Below are 19,452 nucleotides of genomic sequence, written 5' to 3'. Positions count from 1 at the left end.
GGAAATACCATAAAGATGTGATTACCATCTGTTTTGCCAATACACATTGCTATTATTTAAATGATACAATATTATCTCTTTATGTCATTTGAGAGGTAAAACAATCAAATGCTTGGAGTGTATAATTACTATGCCTATTAACATTAATGTGAATTTGTGTGCAGGTCTCTATGTAAAATATGGCTTCATCTCAATAAAGGTAGGGTAGCATGGCATAGGAGAATAACAAATTGTGAAATGTCTGTTAATCTTTCAAGATTCAGTAATTATGCTCGATTGCTTTGGTTCATCATCATTTACAATGGAAAAAAAATCCAATTCAGTTTTGAGACAACTCGGGTAAGAAAACCCAGTTTTGTTTCTTTATGTAATCTATCTGTGGTACAAAGCACACAGGGTCGTTACACATAGTATGAGATTGAGTTTTACCATTTAATCCTAGTTTCCCACATCTGATCAGTGCATTTCTTTAAACATTTCCTCTTTTCTGTTCCTGAAAGTTTATACTTTCAAAAGACATTCTAAGCTTCAGTCAAGCAGCTTTAAACTCTTGACCATGTAAAGATTGCCGTAGTAAAATACTTTTATTTTATCTGATAGACCAGCACAGATATTTTTTAGGTATCTTTTTAACTTTTTTGTCATGCAATATATTATACGTCATCTACAAAGCTACAAACACACAAATTGTACCAATTTTTACTGCTGAATCAGACTCACGTGAAGCTTATCCAAGCTAAAATTATGCAAGATACCTGATTTTCATAAAGCTTGCAAGAAATAAACAGGTTCTTTCTCGATTTCTACAGTTTTGCAGATATGGCTTGAATTACAGTATGTGTATTTCCAATTCAACTACTATTCAAATCAAACATGAGTTAAAACATCTTTATTGATTCCTGATTATTAGAATATCTTGTGTAAATGTTTAGAATTCCTGTTAGGAATGGGACAGTAGCAATCGCAAACACTAGTTGTCGGGACAAACAAATTACTAGGTCAAATGAGAAAATATATAAGTTTAAGGAACAGTTACAGACTAAATTGCAGAGAAAGTGACACTGATTTTTTGGAGACTGGTGCCTTAATTACAAACACACACTCAGTGCAGCTGGTAACAAGGTGGTAATGATTAGAAGTAAAGATCACATGATCTTCCTAATACAAACTAGAGTGGAATCAGGAAGAGATTGTTGTAGGGAGCACAGGGAGAACTCAGGTAATAGAATTACATACTGTATATTGTTGACAAATCTACATTTGCTGCATACTTTTCAAATATTTGAATGATTTTAGACAATCTGAAAGCAACAAAAAAAAAATCATTAAAAAATGGCTGCCATTGAGAAGAATGATGTTTACATGGTGTCGGTCTGCATTTATATAGATAGGCCTTATCTAAAATCATGATGTTTACACCCAAATAAGTTGCATAGAAAGGACAATGCATCTGCCAGTTCAAGCCCAGTAGTGCACTCCTACTTCAAACTAAATTATTCAGCACCACAGTTGACTAAATCGTTTACAGTGTCCATCCCTAACAATTTGTGTAACATGATAACTTCCGGCATTCGATCGTAAGGTCCTTCAGGGTAATTGTGAGAAGGTTTTGGGGGGAGCTGGCCCCTCGGGTCTCTTCTCCTCTTTGTTCTTGCCTTCAAACATCAAAATCCTGCAATCAATGATATCACATGTAAATTTATCGGTGTTATCTCATACTGTAAGTAAATGATACTCTAGGTGACTTGTAAGTCCACTCACAATTTCAAAATGGCGTGTCTTTTTCCCAGCATCATATCTAGGAAATCAGCGTAATTGATGGTTTCTTTGGACGTTCCTCCAACCACTTCCGACATCATCTTTTTCAACTCCAAGTGAGTCTTAGCCAATCCCAGTTTCTCCAGCATCCGCTTTAAACCCATCATGTCTAAAATGAAAAATGATCAGTACATTGTAATTTCTTCAGGCCTCCTAAATTCTAGTTTGTGAATGAAAAATGTTTTACCTATGTCGCCCTTGTCGTTAAGATCAAATTCCATGTATTTTTCTGTAATGTCGGTAAATGGATCATTTAGAATAAGACTGATGACATTTGTTTTGAATATAGGGTTATTTGTTACGTTTAAACATGTCGAGCTTCATGGCGAGATCTTCCACTTCTGCATACTGCTCGTCGGACAGAAAAGCCTAAGGTAAGAAAACAACATTTTTAAAAATGTTTTAGACACTTAACATTCTGTTGCCGTCTTTAAAAATTCAAATCTATCACCTCATTGATGGCGTTTAGTTTTTCTTCTTGATGAGACTTGAGCTGGCTGAAAACTTTACCACCTGCCACCAACAAAAGTTAGATTAGTGAAAGTAAAGTAAATAGCACAGTTCATCCGATACTAAATAACGACCTACCAAGACATGTAAAATATCAATAGGAAAATAACCAACCTTGATGGCTTTTGTCCATTTGTGCACTGCGGAAGAGAAAGCTGTGCAATGTTATGTTGCTTCTTTAAAGTCAACTAGAAGAGGAAGTAATTTCTTAGTTTTAAAGCAGTCAAGCATTCACAGTTTTTCACAAGAATTACGTTGCACAAGATACATTTGCGTGGCGTTGAAGTACCATTCGCTTTTTAGTAGCAAAGCATAGGATGTTTCTCAAATAAAAGTTTGCAAATGACATCATTAGAGGGAAGACACATTTTAGGACATTTGTAATGTACAGTGTTGGCTAAGATCCTTTTAAAAAACATTTGCTAGTTTGACTTCCATCTTTTCTCGCTAAGTCAAAGCAGTCATTAATATTACAAGAGATCTTTGTTTAAAGTACTGTATTTTTCAGACTGTATGGCACACTTAAAATAATTTTTCCCCCAAAAAATGATTCTGCGCTTTATAATTGAGTACGCCTTATGAATTTTTGTTGTGCCTAATGACCTTTAACCTTTTTCTACAGTGCTCAAAGTTGCCATTCCTCAAACCCATAAATGAAACATTAAAACAAATAATTAGAATAATTAGATTAGGATATCATAATAAATTATACAATTCTGTATATTAATACTTGGTGTTATTTAAATTTTGCTTTTTATATTATATTGTGTTCTCAAAGTTGGAATGTCTTTTACTATGATAATACACAAGTTGAGTGCTAAATTTTAATATAAAAAAGCCAGCCACTGATGCGTCACTAAATTAGAAACTAGAGTATGTAAATACGTATACGGCAAAGATTTTTTTCTAATGGTGTAGTGTTATCATATTTCCACGTGGTGGCAATGTTTTTCACTTTTAGGTATTTAAAAAACGACTTATAATACTAGAAGGAATATCAGAAATGCAATTGTAATATGATGTTTACCAAATGATTCGAATCGAGCATTAAGATTCGCTTAGTGAAGTGGCATACTTAAAAAAATAAAATAAAATAAAACCAACTATTGCATCCTCTTGACTAACTTGACTCACCCACATGTTTGGAACTACAAAAGTAGCATAAAATAATGTATAAATTTAAAGAGAGCCATGCCGATAGGATCAATATACTTGATACATGATACTTTATATCAAATTAAATCAAAATTTTCACGAATTTACCAATTCAGGGAGCCCCCTGCGTGCTGCCCATGGTTGGCCGGGATACGCACCCCCGGCGTCCCTTGTGAGAATAAGCAGTATGGAAAATGAATGAATGAATTTTCATCAATTGTTCTTTCAAATCAATGTACTGACATATTTATTGTATTATATAGATAAAGATATATAGATGTATAGATACAAGAGAAACCAAAACAAAATCGTTCATAGAGACTCAATGCTGCATTGCATTTCTAAGCATCCATGGTACAGATGGCTATACGGTCAATTTTATCAAATATACATTTTTACAATTTTAAAATCCACACGTGTAGTTCAATGCGTTATTTGTTGGGATCAGGTCGTGGGCATGCGATCACTTTGTAGGCCTTGACCTTAAGTACAACACTAGCGATGCCCCTCAGGTCGGGGAGACAGGCATCGGCGGGCAAGAAGTGAAAATCTCTCAGCAAATATGCCATGAAGAGGAAAAGCTCCATTTTGGCAACTGACTCCCCAAGGCATAGGCGGGCCCCCCCTCCAAAAGGGATCAGGGCTCTAGGGGAGGCTCCTCCTCCCTCCAGGAAACGTTCTGCAAGACAATGTGTTTGAGGTGTGCTGCAACCAAATGTGAGAATAAGTTAATACAATATAATAACATTTAAATGTATACCCGGTTTGAAGCTGTGGGGTTCCGTCCAGACTGAAGGATCGTGGTGAGCTCCAAAGAGGTTAGGGATGATCACTGTGTTCTTGGGGATGAAATAACCTGCAATACTACATCGAGATGTAGTACAGTCCATTTATTTTATTGATGAAACTTTTCAAAGTCAATATATGTGTATATATATATTATTTAAAAAAAATGATAACTTTGTGGTGACCTGCTGTCTCGGATTGTTCTGTGCGGTACGGCCAGAGGAGCAACGGGCCTCAGTCGGAGCACTTCGTTGACGAGGGCGCTGAGGATGGGAAGTTTGTGCCTCTCACTGTATTTGGGATAGTGACCTTCTGCCACTGTGCATAGCTCCTGGTAGACCTGAGTCTGCACCTGATGGTCACAGTTGGTCAGGTGAGATTGAGCAGTACATTAAGTAGGCAACGAGGAAGGTTAAAATTGACCTCTGGTCGGTGCAAGAGGAATGCTATGGTCCAATTGAGCCAGGCTGCGGTGGTCTCTGTTCCTCCGATGAGAAGGTCCACAGTGGCCATGTGAGCATGAATATCTGTCAGTGGCTGCATCCCAACACAGCAAAAACAAGGAAGTTAAAAGTTTAACGACCTATAGGTGTTTCCAGCAAATATTGTCACGATTACCAACCACTCCATTCTCTGTGTTGTGTCCCTCGAGAAAGCTGCCTGCGATGGTGCCTTTTGGTGGATTTTCTTGTGACTGAATGTGGACAAACCCAGAGAATTGTTTAGTTAAGGGTATTAACATCTACAAGAATCAATAATTTGGTCCCAATAGATAATTAACGTGGTTAAATTTTAAAAGGGTAAACAAAAAATAATGCCCACATTTGATGGAGCAGTTAAAATATTCTCAATTCATTACTTCCTCATTTAGGTTTAGTTCAATTTGTTATTTACTGCAAAAAATGCCTTTAAGTTCCTGTTTGTCATTTACGTAACGCGACAGGCGAAATAATGAATTGCTTTCCCTTTCGATAATAGAGAACAGTAAATCTGTTTCCACCTTTTGTCATTTTTAGAAGAGAATAATAGGTTTTGCTCATTCATTCATTTTCTGAACCGCTTATCCTCACAAGGGCCGCAGGGGTTCACTGACCTTGTATTCATTGAGGTGTTTGCGTATGATGTTGTCTCTCTTCCTCACCTCTCGCATGAGACGGGAAAAGACAGGGTTGGGGAATTTCTTAGGTAGAAAAGATGACATTATCCATTAAAATGTTGCTTTGGAAAATTTCAAATGTACTGACTTTTTCACTATTATTTTGGAACAAACTCTCAGAAATGGAAAAGAGTCCAGTGCAGAAATCCAAGAGGACCCCCATAGAGCAACAATCTCATTCAGACAGTTGTGTAACTCCTGCAGCTCTGAAGAACTCTTGTCATACTGAAACAATTGACCAATTACAGAAAGAAGCATGGTTATAAATGGAATTCAGCGCCTTGAAATGTCACAATCTCGTGCTTTATGAGTCAAACTCACTTCCTTTCCGAAAGTCAATGTAGTGATCACATTACTAGCCGCCACTGTGAAATCCTCTGACAGATCCACAGCACTGCCTTGATATGCCTTCAGCACCTGCAAAGGATCGATCCAATCACAATTAGATCTATCATAGATTGCCTACTGTTTCTTCAAAAAGTTTGGAACAATTTAGAGTTCACAATCATTAGCTAAGATCTGTTCTGTTGTGTTCTCCCACCTGGCAGAGATGTCTCGCCTGCTTTTCAATCACCTCATGCAAAGATTGATGGCAGCCTCGCAGCAAAGCGCCATGGACAAGGCGACGATGGGCCCGCCACTCATCGTTGTAGTCCCCCAGAGAAATCGATCGCCCTCCACCAGACACAATATTTCCTGTGAAAAGATGGTCACTTGTTACAGTCACAAATTAAACCATCCCTGCTGAGCTGGAGTTGATCCATGATGATTTTAAGGTAAGAGAGGAGGGGGGTGTCTTTACATAGTAGCGCCAGATAATCTTTCCTACTCACATCTATACATTCGGATAACTTTACAGTTTTGAAATAACATGTCAAAAATGTTACAACTGACAGTCAAACACAGATATGCTGAACACAAAAACTCACCGCTGCCCAGATAAATCAGATTTTTAATATTGCAATGATCTGTACAATCACCTGTAAATGAAATAGGCCTCCCAGCAAAGTCTGACCATTTCTTCACCAATGCTTCTTTAATGACCTCACTGCTGTTCAGAACTACAATTCCTGCAGAAAAGGATAGATGGATCTACTGTATGTATTAAACCAAAAAAATAATAAGTCACACCTAGGGAAACTAACAAGAAAGAAAAAAGATGGTAATTACGAGTGTTTCCACATTTTAGCTGGTAGATGTTTCCATAGTTTTGGGCAAGGCGGGTTAGGTGAATTGGCAGGTGGTCACGGGTTAGCTCCAACATGTTGCCAATGAGGAAACGGCTTGGTGGGCCTGGATTGGAGCAAGAAGGAGGAGAGCAAAATGAAGCTGAATTTATTAATATTTTATTTAAATTTTCGTTTTGCAAAGCATCAGGTCTAAGAGGGATGTTGATTCATGTATGTTGTAAGTCTTGTGTATGACAATCTGACAAGAAATTTGAACTCCACTTGAAGATGCTAAAGAAACCAAAAATTGGACAATTTATTAGTGATTTAAAGGGAGTAAGAATAAAGTTAGTGTAAAAAAAACTCAGCATGTTTCCCTAAATTTATATTTGAAAAAATATAGCACAATATTTCAAAAAAATCCCTAAAGAGATTTTTTGTTGTTGCTGTTTTCCCCAGATTAAAAATAATTATAATGCAAAGCTTGGGATATGCATCTATTTTATTAGCAAGTAAGCAATAATTCTTACCTGGCGGAGTTTTTTCACTGGGAGATGGCGAGTTCTTTCTCAGAGCAGATTTGAAGAAATTCTGCAGGATGGCTAGCACCAGCAAGAGTGCACTGAACACAACCAACTCGACTGGCATCCTCTCTGCTCTGACAATGTTCTCCTTTGAAATCCTAATATCATTTCCCCCATTTATAGTGATCCAAAAGCATTGCTCATCGTCTGTTTTGCTGCTTGTATCAAGGGCATCAAAATGTTTTCTTGTTTCAAAATCTGTCCTGGCGAAGGACCAGATAACACTCTACGCATGGTGACAGATTAACGAATGCACATTTTTGTTGCATGCAAATGATGTCATATTTCAGATGAAAAATTACTCAGAACAGCTATTTGTCACTCTTATCACTCCCAGAGACTTCAAGGTTGCGTCCCGCATGTCACTTTTATGGGGACATGTTGACTTTCTCAGGCTAATAACCCAAACCCATTCATAAAAAGATAAAAAAAACATTTACATATCACCTATTTTTATTCAACAAAGAGCCTGATCATCAATTCTCATTGTGATAAGACATTGTGGTATGTCTGAGGAAAGCAACAGAGAGACTCTTGACTCTGCCCGTTTTGTACTCATCTTCTCTCTGCTGCAAAAATGACTCTAGAATAAACCACAAAAAGGCACATTGTTCTTTGGCTCTTTTGGCCCAAATTATCCACAACACACTGATTTCCCCTTGACAGGTTGTCAGTCCACATCAGACCCACATTTATTTAAACTGAGTGAAACAGTGCATATTTACAGTAGTAGTGAGATGGAAAAAAATACAAGCAATAAAAAACAGTTAAACTGGGTGGGATGGACATACACTCCTCCCTCATCTGGATTTCCTGAGAGCTTAGTCATCCTTAGCCATGGGTCGCCGGCGAGAACTTGGACGGCCTGAATTTCATCTCAGTCAGAGGAATAGACGAGTCTTTACCTTTCCAGTCTATCCATATAATGCCCTGCATGGGATGAAGCACAGCCTCCATGAATTCTGTTCGGTGAATGGGTAGAGACAGAGACCAAAAAAATGTCCAGTAGCAGTTGTGCTTACCTGATTATTAGTGTTAATTCCATAAAGCCCATTGAGGTTGGTTTTGTAGCAGTTTTTATACCACCAGCCTCCCATGTAGGCCCGAGAACAGTGGATCCCCAAAGAGTCAGGGTCCTTATCCCGGGTTGAGAATGGACGCCCATTGTGATACCTCATTGAGTCACCTGTCCAGGAGCGATTTTATGTTGTCTACATTGAAATTCTCTTTATAGATGCATGTTTAAGTGAAATATTTTACCTGCTGTTCCCATGTATCCAGATACTGTAAGGGCAAAATCATTCTCCTCCGAATCAATGGAAAAGTTGGCATAGTGAGCGTACGCTGTTTCATTTCCCGATCGCAGGTCCACTCTCAAACTCACGGGACCAATGCTAGTCAAGTTATGCAGAATTTCATTTCCTGTTTTTGGTGGTTGAAGAAAAAAATGTGTTAATACTTCCCTTAGCACTAAGTGGGATTTATGTTTCATTTGGGAATATCCAAGTAAGCTTTAAATGTACTCTACCGAGCCAGAACTCTTCACTGAGATTTCCAAAGCCAGCTGTGTATTCATTCCAGGTTCGGTAGAAATCTGTCTTTCCATTCACTCTTCTTTGGAACACCTAAAAAAAAAAACATCACACACATTTTTTTGTATTAATGTCTTTTGTCAGTCAAGTTGTTTAAATGAGTCATTGTGTTTAACCGTCCAGCCGCCTCCATCAGTCTCCATGTCGCAGTAGACTCTGAAGACCGGGCCCTCCTTCCCTTGAGGGTAGATGTTGACCTCCCCTGATTGAAGAGCTCCATTGAGCAGCTCCTGAGAACACTCAGTTGGGTAGGGGAAACGCAGTTTCCCTATAAAATAGGTGTATGGTTAAGATAGAGTTTGATTCCTGAAGTGAATTGATCAAGTCTGGTTCCAGGTTTACCTGTGATGAATTCTGTGGTCACAATTGATGTGAAATGTCCATCTCGCTCACCTTCTACTAGAACATTATAGCGTGACATTGGTAGCAGCCCTGTCAGTTTATACTCTGTGATGGTGGGCTCCAGGATTAGCTCCTAGTATAAACAAATTGATAATACAAATCTTTTGGATTCATTTATTTGTTTGGAAATAATATTGACTGATTGTGACTCACCATTGCTACTTCTCCTACCACTTGGTAGATCAATCTGTAGCTGTGATAAACCACAGTGGAACTTTTCCAAACAATCATAGCAGAGCGAGCACCCACTTCGCTGGCTTTGACAACTTTAAAGGAGTACACAAATGGCCAAATATTAAACTGCTCTGATCCAACCCTTACAGTATACCATGTACTAACCATTGGCAGTGGTAAAAGATGTTGTAATGGCTAAACTTTGAAGACTGTCCTTTTGGCTCAGGACTTTGACAGTGTACACCGTGCCTCTCTGCAGGCCTCTCAGTTGGTGCTCCACTGAGTTTCCAGACACCATCACTGTCACAGTCACGTTAGGCACTGTGGCAAGGAGAATCACTTAGCTGGTTTTGCACACAGAATGACTGGATACTGTAGTTACTGCAGTAAGTTTGCAGTTCTGGAACTCACTCTTTGAAGACTCGTAGCTGATGATGAAACGGTCTACTTTGCCTAAGCCCGGAGTCCATTGCAGCACAGCTCTGGTATCTGTTACATTGATAGCTCTGAGGTGGGCTGGCGGTGCTGGTACTGGAGATGCAGAAAATACAGTTAATGTACAAAATTTGCATTACTTTCCAGTGTGAGAATTTGTAAATGGAACTTGTGTTGTACCTGTGGTAATAATGGACACAAGGCTATCACTCTGGACTTTGCCTTGTTTTGTAGTAACAGTTACTATGTAGGATGATCCAGCAGACAATTTTGAAAGAGCAACATGAGTCTGCTGGGTGTCCAGGTTCATTGAATGGGTCTCACCTTGGTAGGGAAAGCACAAATAATACAACAATTACTGTACTACAAGAGTGAAATCATTTCCAGGGTCTGCAGTTTTTAACACACCCGTGATAATGTGAGTGTAGGTGATCATGTAGCCTGTGATTGTTGACTTTGGTTTGGTCCAAGAGACCATGAGTGAGGTCTCAGTTATGTTCGCGAAAACCATATCTATGGCTGGCTCAGGACCTGAATGAGAAAATATAAGGCACTTAGTAAATTTCACAGACTCTAGTAATAATTGGGTGAATTATGCTTTTACCTGTATTTGCAACAACTCTGTGAATCTTGGATCGTCTGTGCACTGCTATACCATATATGTGCAGGACATAGCGCGTGTTAGTCCGAAGATTACTGAATTCGACTGATCGTACGTTGCCAGGCACAACCAGCATGATCCTCTTGGTTTCCGATTTACTTCTTGAGGCAACAACTTTACTTGAGGAGGAAGTGCTCTCCTTCAGAACCTGAACCTCCATGGTATTCTTTGAGAAATGTGCATCGTTTTCTTCCAAAAACTCTTCTTCAAGCTCCTGATATTCTTCATCGGCATCTGTTTGGGGCTCTCTTCTAATTACTGTGAAGTTCTTGAACATTCCTTGTGGTGCTGACCATGAGAGGATAAAGCTGTGGGATGAGATGTTCACAACCTTGACAGACCCTAATCCTCCTATACTTGTGACAATTTTCAAAGAACTGCCATGGGTACTTGTTTGGGTTTGGGAAACCCGAGATTTGTCTGAAGTGACTGTAAGTGAGCCATTCCCTGCGTCCTGGCTCCCCATCATGTTATCGATCGAATGCACAATTGAAGTAACGTGTCCTTTTCCAATTTTGCCATCAACAGAGTGCACTGTTGTGCTATGCTTCCCTTGTCCAGTTTTGAAAGAATCAGTGTCAACAGAATGGACAGTTGTAGCGTGTTTGCCTTGTAAAATCTTGCCATCACCAGAGTGCAGAGTACTTCTCCCTTGTTGAGTTTTGCCACCTTCATTGTGCCTCGTTGTGGAATCTATGAATTGCCCAGTTTTGCCATCTACAGAATGCACTGTTATGGTATCGCTTCCTGTTGCAATCTTGCTGGTATCTGTTTTTCTTTCCACATCAGAGTCCAAAATTGTAGTATGTGTACCCTGTCCAATCTTGCCATTAAATGAATGCACAATTTCTGTATGTCTGCCTTGTGCAGTCTTCCCATTAGAAGACTGCACAATAACACTGCCTCGCCCAGTCTTGCCATCAACAGAATGCTCTCCTACGATACCTTTCCCTTTTCCAGTTTTGCTGTTATCTGTGTTTCTGTCAATGGGGTAATTTATTGTTGTAATCTGTTTGCCTTGTTGAATCTTACGATCAACCGTGTTTACGGTTGAAGTATGTCTGTCTTGTCCAGTCTTTTGGTGAAAGGTTTGAGTAGTTTTCAATTTGCCCAACCGACTACCATCTTTCTTTCTGTTATTGTCAGTCTGTACAGTGGTAGTATGTCTGCCTTGTTCTGTCTTGGCATCAACAGAATGAACTTTTATAGTATCCCTTCCTTCCACGGTCTTGCTAGCATCTGTGTTTCCAATATCGACAGAGGGCAATGTTGCTGCATCCTTGCCCTTGACAGTCTTGCTTGCATTGAATTTTCTGTCATGAACCACTGATGCAGTATTGTGGAAAGTTCTAACATTTGTTATCAAATTTCTCCCTTTTCCAAGTTTGGTAGTCTCTCTATTTATATCTTCAACAGAAGGCAGGTTTGTTGTACTTATCTGTTTTCCAGTTTTTCCATCAACTTTAACCTTTCTAATTTGCCCTGATTCTGATGGTTCAGATGAATGCTTTTCAATGACTGTGGATTGGTCCTTGGTGCGCTTTTGAGCTAATGTTTTGTTTGTTGCAACATTCTTGCTAAGAATTTTTGCTAGTTTTGTCGTTCCATTTAAATTTGTGACACCAGCCTGGGTCATGTTAACTTGAGGTTCATCTTTGAGATGGTCAGATTTTGAATATGGTCTCCCTGGGGTTCCTTCCTTGGCAAGTTTAGGCGCCATGGTTTTTGAAGCCGACACCACAGTCTGGCCTTTTCGGGCTTCCTCATGCTTTCTGCCTTGATGTTTCAACAAAAGTTGGCCAATGGTTGTCTTTGTGGAACTTTCTATTGTCAATTTCTTAACAGAAGCATCTGGGTTAATTTGTACCTTTGCGAGAGATAATTTAGCAGTAGTGGCTAACTTTGATTTAGTGTCTCTCTCCTTGGCATCATGCTGCTTTTTCTGATCCCTTTTCTCCATTTGCAACTGTTCTCCAATTTTTGTTGTGTTCTGTGTGTTTTCCTTGATAGTGGTTAAATCTTTGTTCACTCTTTGGACTTTTGTGTTGATGTTCGCTTTTATCATCCCTTTGGTTTCTTCTGGCATTACAGAGCAGATGGGTCATTATTAGAGGTTTTACTTAAGGTCATTGCATCTAGTCATGTTTATGCACTTAGTCAATGAAACAAGCACTTACTTTTTTGGCACGCTGCTCCGTGAGCACAGTTTCTGCAGTCTGGGCCCATGAAACCATCCTGGCAGAAGCATTTTCCTTTTTGACATTCTCCATTGCCATTACAATCATTTGGACAATTTGCAGAACATGGACCTGGGAAGGAGACAAATCAAATTGTTTTACATGAAAATGCTGATACCGGAAAAGTCTAAAGAAATAACCTTACATTTGTCCTTCAGCAGAGACATTTCTCTCTCAAGCTTGGCTAAGCGTCCTTTCAGGTCAGCTATCTCGCTCTCACAGTTTCCAGCACAGGCACCGGGCATCAAATTAATCTTGTGTGTCATTACCAGTGGAGTACCAGGTTTCAGGTTCACTTCATGCACTTTAGTGTTGCTTGATTCACAGTCCTTGGTTATGCCCACATTGAGTGGCTGTGCACTGGCAGTTTTTAATTTGGTATTGCTGGGAGCCTTATTTACAGATGCCTGATTTGCTGCAGCTAAAGCGCTATCTTTGACAACAGAAGTATCATCTGCATTTTGGTCTGTGAGCTGAGATTTGTCTTTTGTGTTCTTCACATCGCCATTAGAGGGAGATTTGGCCACAATAGTAGGATCAGCAAAGGCCGTGGGTTGGGGTTTTGCAGCTGCTGAGGTATTTGCTGCAGAAACCTTAGAATGTGTAGCAGTATGAACTGTTGAATTTGACTTAACTTTGGAGTTCTTCAAATCTTTGACTGCTCCAGTCTGATGATCGGAGCCCATGGTCTTCTCTTTGACAGCTACAGAGCCATTGGTGGTTGATGCCTTAGTTGGAGTTGAAAGAGCAATCTGGACTGTGTGTGTTGGCCTTTCTTTATGGTTTTTTACCTCTGCGGCGGAGGGAGATTTCACAACGACAGTCTGATTAGCAGAGGGTTCAGAGTTGATTTTGTTGGTTCCACCGGCTAGCTTTGTGGATATCGACTGAATATTTTGAACTCCAGTAGGGGCTGGCTTAACTTTGGCAATCTTCCCATTGGTGGCCGAAGGATATTTCTCTGATGCAGTCTGATTTACAAAAACTTGAAGTTTATCTTTAGTGGTTTTAGTACTGTCGACTGATGCTGATCTTGTGGATGTTGGCTGATTATTCAGGGTTCCAGTAGGTCCAGAATTGTCCTTTGTAACCTTTATTTCACCAGATCTTGTGGATTTACCTAAGCCTGTTTTAGTAACTGACACTATGGGCTTGTCTTTTCTGGTTGTGGTGCTTGCTGTCGCGTTTATCACTGGGGGTTTTTGGTTGGGGAGAGGAGTAGGTAAAACAATTTGGTTGATGTTTAGATTTAGAGCAGGCCGACTGGTCAGTTTGATGGAAGTAGGGTTGTTTTTTGGTACATTAAAAGCCCCGTTGGTTTTAGTGAAGTTATTTCCTGTGGCATTTCTCTTCTGATTGGTGGTGGTTTGAAGTGAGGCAAATGGGGTCAGAAGGAGGAGAAGTCCTAGTGTAAACAACATTTTGAATCAGTAAGGACAGATTGACTTTGGAAAGTCTGTCTGTATGTTATCCTCAAGACTATGAACTCCTTCTGAGGGGATGGGCCAGATTTTACCTACAAAGAAAAGAAAAGAAATTATTCAATAGTTATTTTCAGTTGATAGACAGATTGAATATTTTGGCAGGCATATATGCTTCTTTCTTTCATTCATGATTGTAAAAAAAAAATCAATGAATAAGAGCTTATTTTTAAAACACACCTTTTATCAAAACTAATATTTCTTTTTCAAATGTAGTGTAAAGTAAACACATGCTGACAAAATGGGGCTGTGTTCTGACCATCATCCATAATAGTTAATTCATCTGCTTGGCCAGACCAACTTAGATGTTTTTGAGCAGGAAGGAAGTTGGATGGTGAAACCAAGTGAAAAACTAACAGAGTGCGACTGTATAGAACTGTGGCACATTGTATGCATCTCACTTTACAGAAGCTAACACAAACATTGGCAACCACAAATAATAAAAACCACACATATAGGTTATAATGTTGACTGCAATCAATTAAATATTAGGTAAGATCTAAAGTAGGTCAAGAAACTACAATACACAATGACCTACATTTTGTCTTCAGGGATTAAGAGCATGCACTTCTTAAAAGAAGTTGACCTCACTGGAGAGCCCCATTTTCAATTACATTTATTTGCAAATTTTTAAAGATGTTTATTGATTTATTTTAAAGTATTAAAAAAAAGACCAGTATAACCCTACTGGCTTACTACAAAACTTTGATGGAGTAGCAAAAAATATAAATTGCATGTTGATTTCTGCCAAATTCGCTAATGATCATCCACAAATTCTTACAGCACATGTATTAAAATTCCTATTTTCTGGTATTATATGCAAGAGTTCACCAGTAAAATGCAAATTGACAGCTTAAAGACATTAATACCAAAATAAAGATACATACCTGATTGATGTTTTTTCTATCTTATCTTTATTTTTCTCCATCCATTTGATTGTAATGTGGTACACAGACTTACAAAGCAGAAAAAGAAAAGTGGCAAGGGATAAAGTTCGCTCCTACTTAAGGGACCCCCACTCTTGTCCCCCAACTCCTCCTCTCAGTGGTCCCACTCCCATAACCACCATTGAAAATATTTGAACTGGACAAAAAAATAGGTAAATTTCCACCAACTTAATTTTTTTTATACATGGTTTTTTTATTGTAATCTCTGAATAGTGCCTTGTTTAATGTAATTCAGAGCTGGAACATTTATGTTTACTTTATATGTATTAAATTATTTGGTTCCAAAACTTTGTTTGTAACTTCAAAATTTTGTAAGTAGAGGAGTACTTTAAATGTAAATTCTCTAATTCATTCCACAGTCCTCACACAAGTACCAACAAAACCCTTTAAAATTGGTCAATGTCCCAATTTAGTATGAAAGATGTGAGAAACTATAAGAAATTATAAGAAAATTATTTATTAAATTCTTAAAATGAATTACAAGCATACAAAATCTATCCGTGCTGAAGCATGATATGCGCACGTGCATTTACCTATGACCCGATGGCATCAGAAAGCCGTCCACTTTGTAGTACATTTTAGACTTTTGTGTGTGTCGTGTGTGTGTATGTCTGGGAAAATATGTGCCGCGTTGCATTTGTATGGTTTTTCTTGCTTAATAAAGGGAATAACAATCATTTATAACGGGAATATTAAGCCGAGGCTGATAGGTATGTAAGAGAGAATCTTGAAACATGGATAGTGGTTGTTTTGAGACAGGCAATGGGAGCCCAGTAGAGTGTCACGAGGTTCTAAAGTGAGAATCAATGCATCCGCGACAATGTTTTCAAAATGAAATAACGGATAAGAAAATGCATTTACTTTTTGGGGGATTTCCTAACTTGGATCTTTTTCGTATATATATATATATATATATATATATATATATATATATATATATATATATATATAAAATATATATATATATATATATATATATATATATATATATATATATATATATATATATATATAAATATATATATAAAATAAAAATAAAAAAATATATATAGGGTGCAAGAGCATGAGTTACACAAATACACAATCGTGCACACATGTACGCCATCCATATACACGATATTGATTTAGAGAATGTCCGGTGTTAGAGTCATGATTCAGCTGAAATACATAACATAACACTGCACGCATTCAGAGGGCACTCTGGGGGGACAGCAACCTTCTCGCTATATGAATCGGCCGTCTGTTAGCATTAATGAGATGTAACTACGCCACAGTTATGTAAGAGACCAAATATCCAGCACTTTTTAAGGAATGCTCTGTGGAGACTCTGCATCTTGGACCGAAATGGCCACCCACATTCCCTCCTTTTGTAAACCACATGAAGACAAGTTAAACCAGACGGGTGTGAGTGACATCTGCAGCGCTGCAACATGTCCAACTATTGCCACATGCAAGCAAACCTGTTGATAAAACAGACATGACCATTGAGCACATTCAAAAAGTGAATTCGGCCGTACACAGCATGTTGTAATGCACCCAATAAAAAGTTAAAAAAGATTGAACTCTTTCATCTTCCGTACCGCACATCCTCGTAAGGGTTGCAAGGGTTGCTGGAGCTTATCCCAGCTGACTTCGGGTGAAAGGCAGACGACAGGACCAGGAGACTGTTTTATCTATTTATCCGCAATAGGCGATACACGCCTGATAGCCATTCACAGCTTATACTCAGAAAAAAGAGGACTCACATTCTCATTCACACCTCTGCACTATTTAGAGTCTTCAATGTTTTGGGAGTGTGGGAGGAAGCTGAGTCCACTGAGAAACTCCACACACAGGTTCTATCCAAGAACTGTGACGCATATGTTGAGGTTGTTGTGTTTTCAGCTTCATAATGTGCTACTCTTTTACCATAGAGCCATACTGTTTGTTTTAACACAAGCAGAATGTGGCTTTACAATGTGTGGCTGAAAATATCAGGCACATCCCTGTAAAGAAATTACCCAGCTAAACTGTGACGTTTTTACAAATGCCATGAGTACAAAAACACATCTCGATACAAGCAACATCTTTTTATTTTGTTTGGATGTTTTAGACTTTGTGCTCGTAACAATCAGGATGGTCATTTTCTTCTATGACTTGGAGAACACTACATGCTTTTTTTTCAAACTATTGTCAGACATTTTTCCACGAAACATGAGCTCATTTCAGACAAACTAAGCATAAGAGCAACTGATCTGGGTGTTATTTATAAATGGCCTTCAATTGGCAAGGTAGCGTGGTACTAGCCTTTACACAATGATGCCATTTTTACTGCAAAGCTGCTTTAGGTATGGAAGGCCACGAGCATTAGATGTTGTTTTTTTGGCCTTGCCTAGCTGTAATGATGAGTGCAAGCACAGAACTCCAACTATAAATAATTGTAGCAAGAAAAACAAGAGCACACATTTCTGTCATAAAATAGAGGGAGCAAATACATGCGAGCACTTACTATAAAAGACAATGTGCTTTTGGAGTAACTGGAAAATAAATACAATATTTTTAACACAATCTGTTACAAATGACATTTTGGTCATTTTAAACAATTGACTTTAGTAGTATATATATTATTAATGTTGTTGGAAGTGTAATGGAATTTTTTTATCTGTCCAACAATTTACAGTATTAGTACATTAAAAAAATAAGTGATCCAAATTGTACATTTTGCCACCATTTTCATTGGCATTTACAAATTCAATTAACTTGTTTAGATTCTTGCCTGCTGAGCAACAGCATCTTGATGGAACTTTTGCTCTTTCTATGTGCCAAGAAGGTAGCCACTGACTCACTGGCTTTGCAGGTGACTAATCTTTCAGCTTTGGCTACTTTTTCTGGCATAAATTCTCTCTAGCTTCAAATGTAATGAAATGTCGAATGTTCGGAGCCCAGGACAGAGAAGCCATTGATGGGTCTGCATTGAAGTGATGCTCAAGTCCTCCCATGTTGCTTACATTGGTCTGGGTCTCTGAGATTAGAATAATATCTGCACATAAGCGCTTCCTTGTTCCTCATTCCGCCGCCGCTTTTGGGCTCTTTCTGCCTGTTGTTTTCTTTGGTTACCTTTAATGCTCTTGATACATACAGTCAAATGCAGCTTTAAAAAGGAGGTGATGACATATTCTGGACCACAAAGGGTTAAAGAGGGGATTATTTAGCCCAAAATTCCCCCCTTCACCCCCAGTCCACATCACCTTGAGTGAGACCATTAACATTTGATGTAGACATTCTGCGTCGGTCTGAAAGACACTTCATCTCCCTCCTTTTTATCCTCCATCACGTAACAGAGGTTAGCGGGCAGGCCACTTGCAACTTTAAGGGTGACTGTGTGGGAGCACAGAGACCCCTCTCAGCGGCTTTACGGCAAGGCCAATGAAAGAAAAAAAAACCTTGAAAATAAATAAATATATCCAGCTGGAAAGCTAAACCAAACCAGTTCACCAAACTCAGTCAACTTATTTGCAGGGAGATGACAGTGAATGCATCTCATTTTAAGGATTAGAGATTTTCTAAGCAACACTGAGCTATAAATTGACCCAATCATATTTTTTTACAATAGGCTTTGCAAAATAAATAAGAAATAACTCAATTTATAATAACATACATATTTCACCTATTACCTGAATCCTATTATTATAATATTTCAAATTCTTTTATTAAATGTAGAGTTGTTAAGATTTTTCTTAGCCCTATTATTATTATTCTATTTCTGTAAATGTAATAGAACAGGATGCACGAATCAAACAGTTCAACAAGCAAAAATATATATTATACTATATTATACTATATACTAAATACTTCTGACGTCCATAAAAGCCAGAATCACACAGATAGTAACTTGGTACGTACTTCCTATCTACTACTTCCCAAAATATTTTAACTTGACTAATCATATCCGTTAGCCTTATCTGACCACTCTTCAAGTTATTTTCATTGCATTTATCTCAATACAAAAAACATGATCTAAATTGCATAATTTTCCCACGCAACATTAATACACACTACAGTACCCGTATATATTATCATATGCTTCTCTGGTCCCTTCTTAAGGATTCTTATGTTTCCCCCAATGTTATTTATTTATTTTGTGGTGGTGGGGCATTCGTTGACCGTTTGGAGCTTTTAGGGAAGGGGATAGCATCATTCATTGCATAAATTGCTTTTTATTGTGGATTTTATTCCCAATATACGGTGTCTTAGTGTTCCTTATTTCCTGAATACTTTAAGGGTTACAGTAAGCAAATAGGTGAACTTTTATGGATCTCTTATAAGTAACGCTTGAAGTGACCTGGTTTTCTAAGATACTATACTC

At 38.4% G+C, this 19,452-nt stretch overlaps 4 protein-coding genes and 1 long non-coding RNA gene across 5 annotated transcripts; 1 reads left to right on the top strand and 4 right to left on the bottom strand.

Annotated features, from left to right (window-relative positions):
- Nucleotides 1-874: 874 nt before the first annotated feature.
- LOC144073153 (allograft inflammatory factor 1-like) lies at nucleotides 875-2,497 on the bottom strand. The gene is made up of 6 exons (XM_077598759.1): nucleotides 2,443-2,497; nucleotides 2,270-2,331; nucleotides 2,121-2,187; nucleotides 2,006-2,047; nucleotides 1,762-1,927; nucleotides 875-1,672 (listed from the first exon to the last, which is right to left on the bottom strand). The coding sequence occupies exons 1-6, from the start codon at nucleotides 2,459-2,461 to the stop codon at nucleotides 1,588-1,590; spliced, it is 441 nt and encodes a 146-aa protein (XP_077454885.1). The 5' UTR covers nucleotides 2,462-2,497; the 3' UTR covers nucleotides 875-1,587.
- Nucleotides 1,183-6,236, top strand: LOC144073156 (uncharacterized). Its single transcript, XR_013300023.1, has 4 exons — nucleotides 1,183-1,219; nucleotides 1,791-1,874; nucleotides 2,108-2,192; nucleotides 5,974-6,236. It is a non-coding gene; the product is annotated as an uncharacterized LOC144073156 (long non-coding RNA).
- Nucleotides 3,690-7,259, bottom strand: cyp21a2 (cytochrome P450, family 21, subfamily A, polypeptide 2). The gene is made up of 12 exons (XM_077598760.1): nucleotides 7,125-7,259; nucleotides 6,596-6,718; nucleotides 6,406-6,495; nucleotides 5,967-6,121; nucleotides 5,747-5,842; nucleotides 5,540-5,650; nucleotides 5,363-5,449; nucleotides 4,892-4,963; nucleotides 4,693-4,806; nucleotides 4,455-4,621; nucleotides 4,244-4,347; nucleotides 3,690-4,162 (listed from the first exon to the last, which is right to left on the bottom strand). The coding sequence occupies exons 1-12, from the start codon at nucleotides 7,240-7,242 to the stop codon at nucleotides 3,915-3,917; spliced, it is 1,485 nt and encodes a 494-aa protein (XP_077454886.1). The 5' UTR covers nucleotides 7,243-7,259; the 3' UTR covers nucleotides 3,690-3,914.
- A 492-nt stretch (nucleotides 7,260-7,751) lies between these two features.
- On the bottom strand, nucleotides 7,752-9,661 carry LOC144073152 (tenascin-R-like). The gene is made up of 8 exons (XM_077598758.1): nucleotides 9,512-9,661; nucleotides 9,326-9,438; nucleotides 9,113-9,245; nucleotides 8,887-9,038; nucleotides 8,707-8,803; nucleotides 8,439-8,600; nucleotides 8,201-8,364; nucleotides 7,752-8,108 (listed from the first exon to the last, which is right to left on the bottom strand). Exons 1-8 carry the CDS (start codon nucleotides 9,642-9,644, stop codon nucleotides 8,010-8,012), a joined length of 1,053 nt encoding a protein of 350 aa, XP_077454884.1. The 5' UTR covers nucleotides 9,645-9,661; the 3' UTR covers nucleotides 7,752-8,009.
- Nucleotides 9,662-9,686: 25 nt separating this feature from the next.
- On the bottom strand, nucleotides 9,687-13,365 carry LOC144072792 (uncharacterized). Its single transcript, XM_077598099.1, has 6 exons — nucleotides 12,825-13,365; nucleotides 12,620-12,751; nucleotides 10,386-12,521; nucleotides 10,190-10,312; nucleotides 9,962-10,105; nucleotides 9,687-9,877 (listed from the first exon to the last, which is right to left on the bottom strand). The coding sequence occupies exons 1-6, from the start codon at nucleotides 13,363-13,365 to the stop codon at nucleotides 9,687-9,689; spliced, it is 3,267 nt and encodes a 1,088-aa protein (XP_077454225.1).
- Nucleotides 13,366-19,452: the final 6,087 nt, after the last annotated feature.

The sequence above is a fragment of the Stigmatopora argus genome, chromosome 4, assembly GCF_051989625.1.
Source record: "Stigmatopora argus isolate UIUO_Sarg chromosome 4, RoL_Sarg_1.0, whole genome shotgun sequence".
Taxonomy (NCBI): domain Eukaryota; kingdom Metazoa; phylum Chordata; class Actinopteri; order Syngnathiformes; family Syngnathidae; genus Stigmatopora; species Stigmatopora argus.
This window is presented reverse-complemented; position numbering and strand designations above follow the sequence as displayed.

Bases quoted from the DNA above. Each gene is read 5' to 3' on its own strand.
- LOC144073153 (XM_077598759.1), bottom strand. The intron at 2,188-2,269 runs GTGATAGATTTG...TTCTTACCTTAG, and splicing joins AACTAAACGCCATCAATGAG to GCTTTTCTGTCCGACGAGCA. The intron at 1,673-1,761 runs GTGAGTGGACTT...CATTGATTGCAG, and splicing joins AGACACGCCATTTTGAAATT to GATTTTGATGTTTGAAGGCA.
- cyp21a2 (XM_077598760.1), bottom strand. From the start codon at position 7,242: ATGCCAGTCGAGTTGGTTGTGTTCAGTGCACTCTTGCTGGTGCTAGCC. The intron at 4,807-4,891 runs GTTGGTAATCGT...GTTGGGATGCAG, and splicing joins ACAACACAGAGAATGGAGTG to CCACTGACAGATATTCATGC. The intron at 4,622-4,692 runs GTCAATTTTAAC...TGTGACCATCAG, and splicing joins TCCTCTTGCACCGACCAGAG to GTGCAGACTCAGGTCTACCA.
- LOC144072792 (XM_077598099.1), bottom strand. From the start codon at position 13,365: ATGGGCTCCGATCATCAGACTGGAGCAGTCAAAGATTTGAAGAACTCC. The intron at 12,752-12,824 runs GTAAGGTTATTT...TCTCCTTCCCAG, and splicing joins GTCTCTGCTGAAGGACAAAT to GTCCATGTTCTGCAAATTGT. The intron at 9,878-9,961 runs GTACAACACAAG...CTGCATCTCCAG, and splicing joins TGTGTCCATTATTACCACAG to TACCAGCACCGCCAGCCCAC.
- LOC144073152 (XM_077598758.1), bottom strand. From the start codon at position 9,644: ATGGTGTCTGGAAACTCAGTGGAGCACCAACTGAGAGGCCTGCAGAGA. The intron at 9,439-9,511 runs GTTAGTACATGG...ACTCCTTTAAAG, and splicing joins ATCTTTTACCACTGCCAATG to TTGTCAAAGCCAGCGAAGTG. The intron at 8,601-8,706 runs GTAGAGTACATT...CACCAAAAACAG, and splicing joins CAGTGAAGAGTTCTGGCTCG to GAAATGAAATTCTGCATAAC.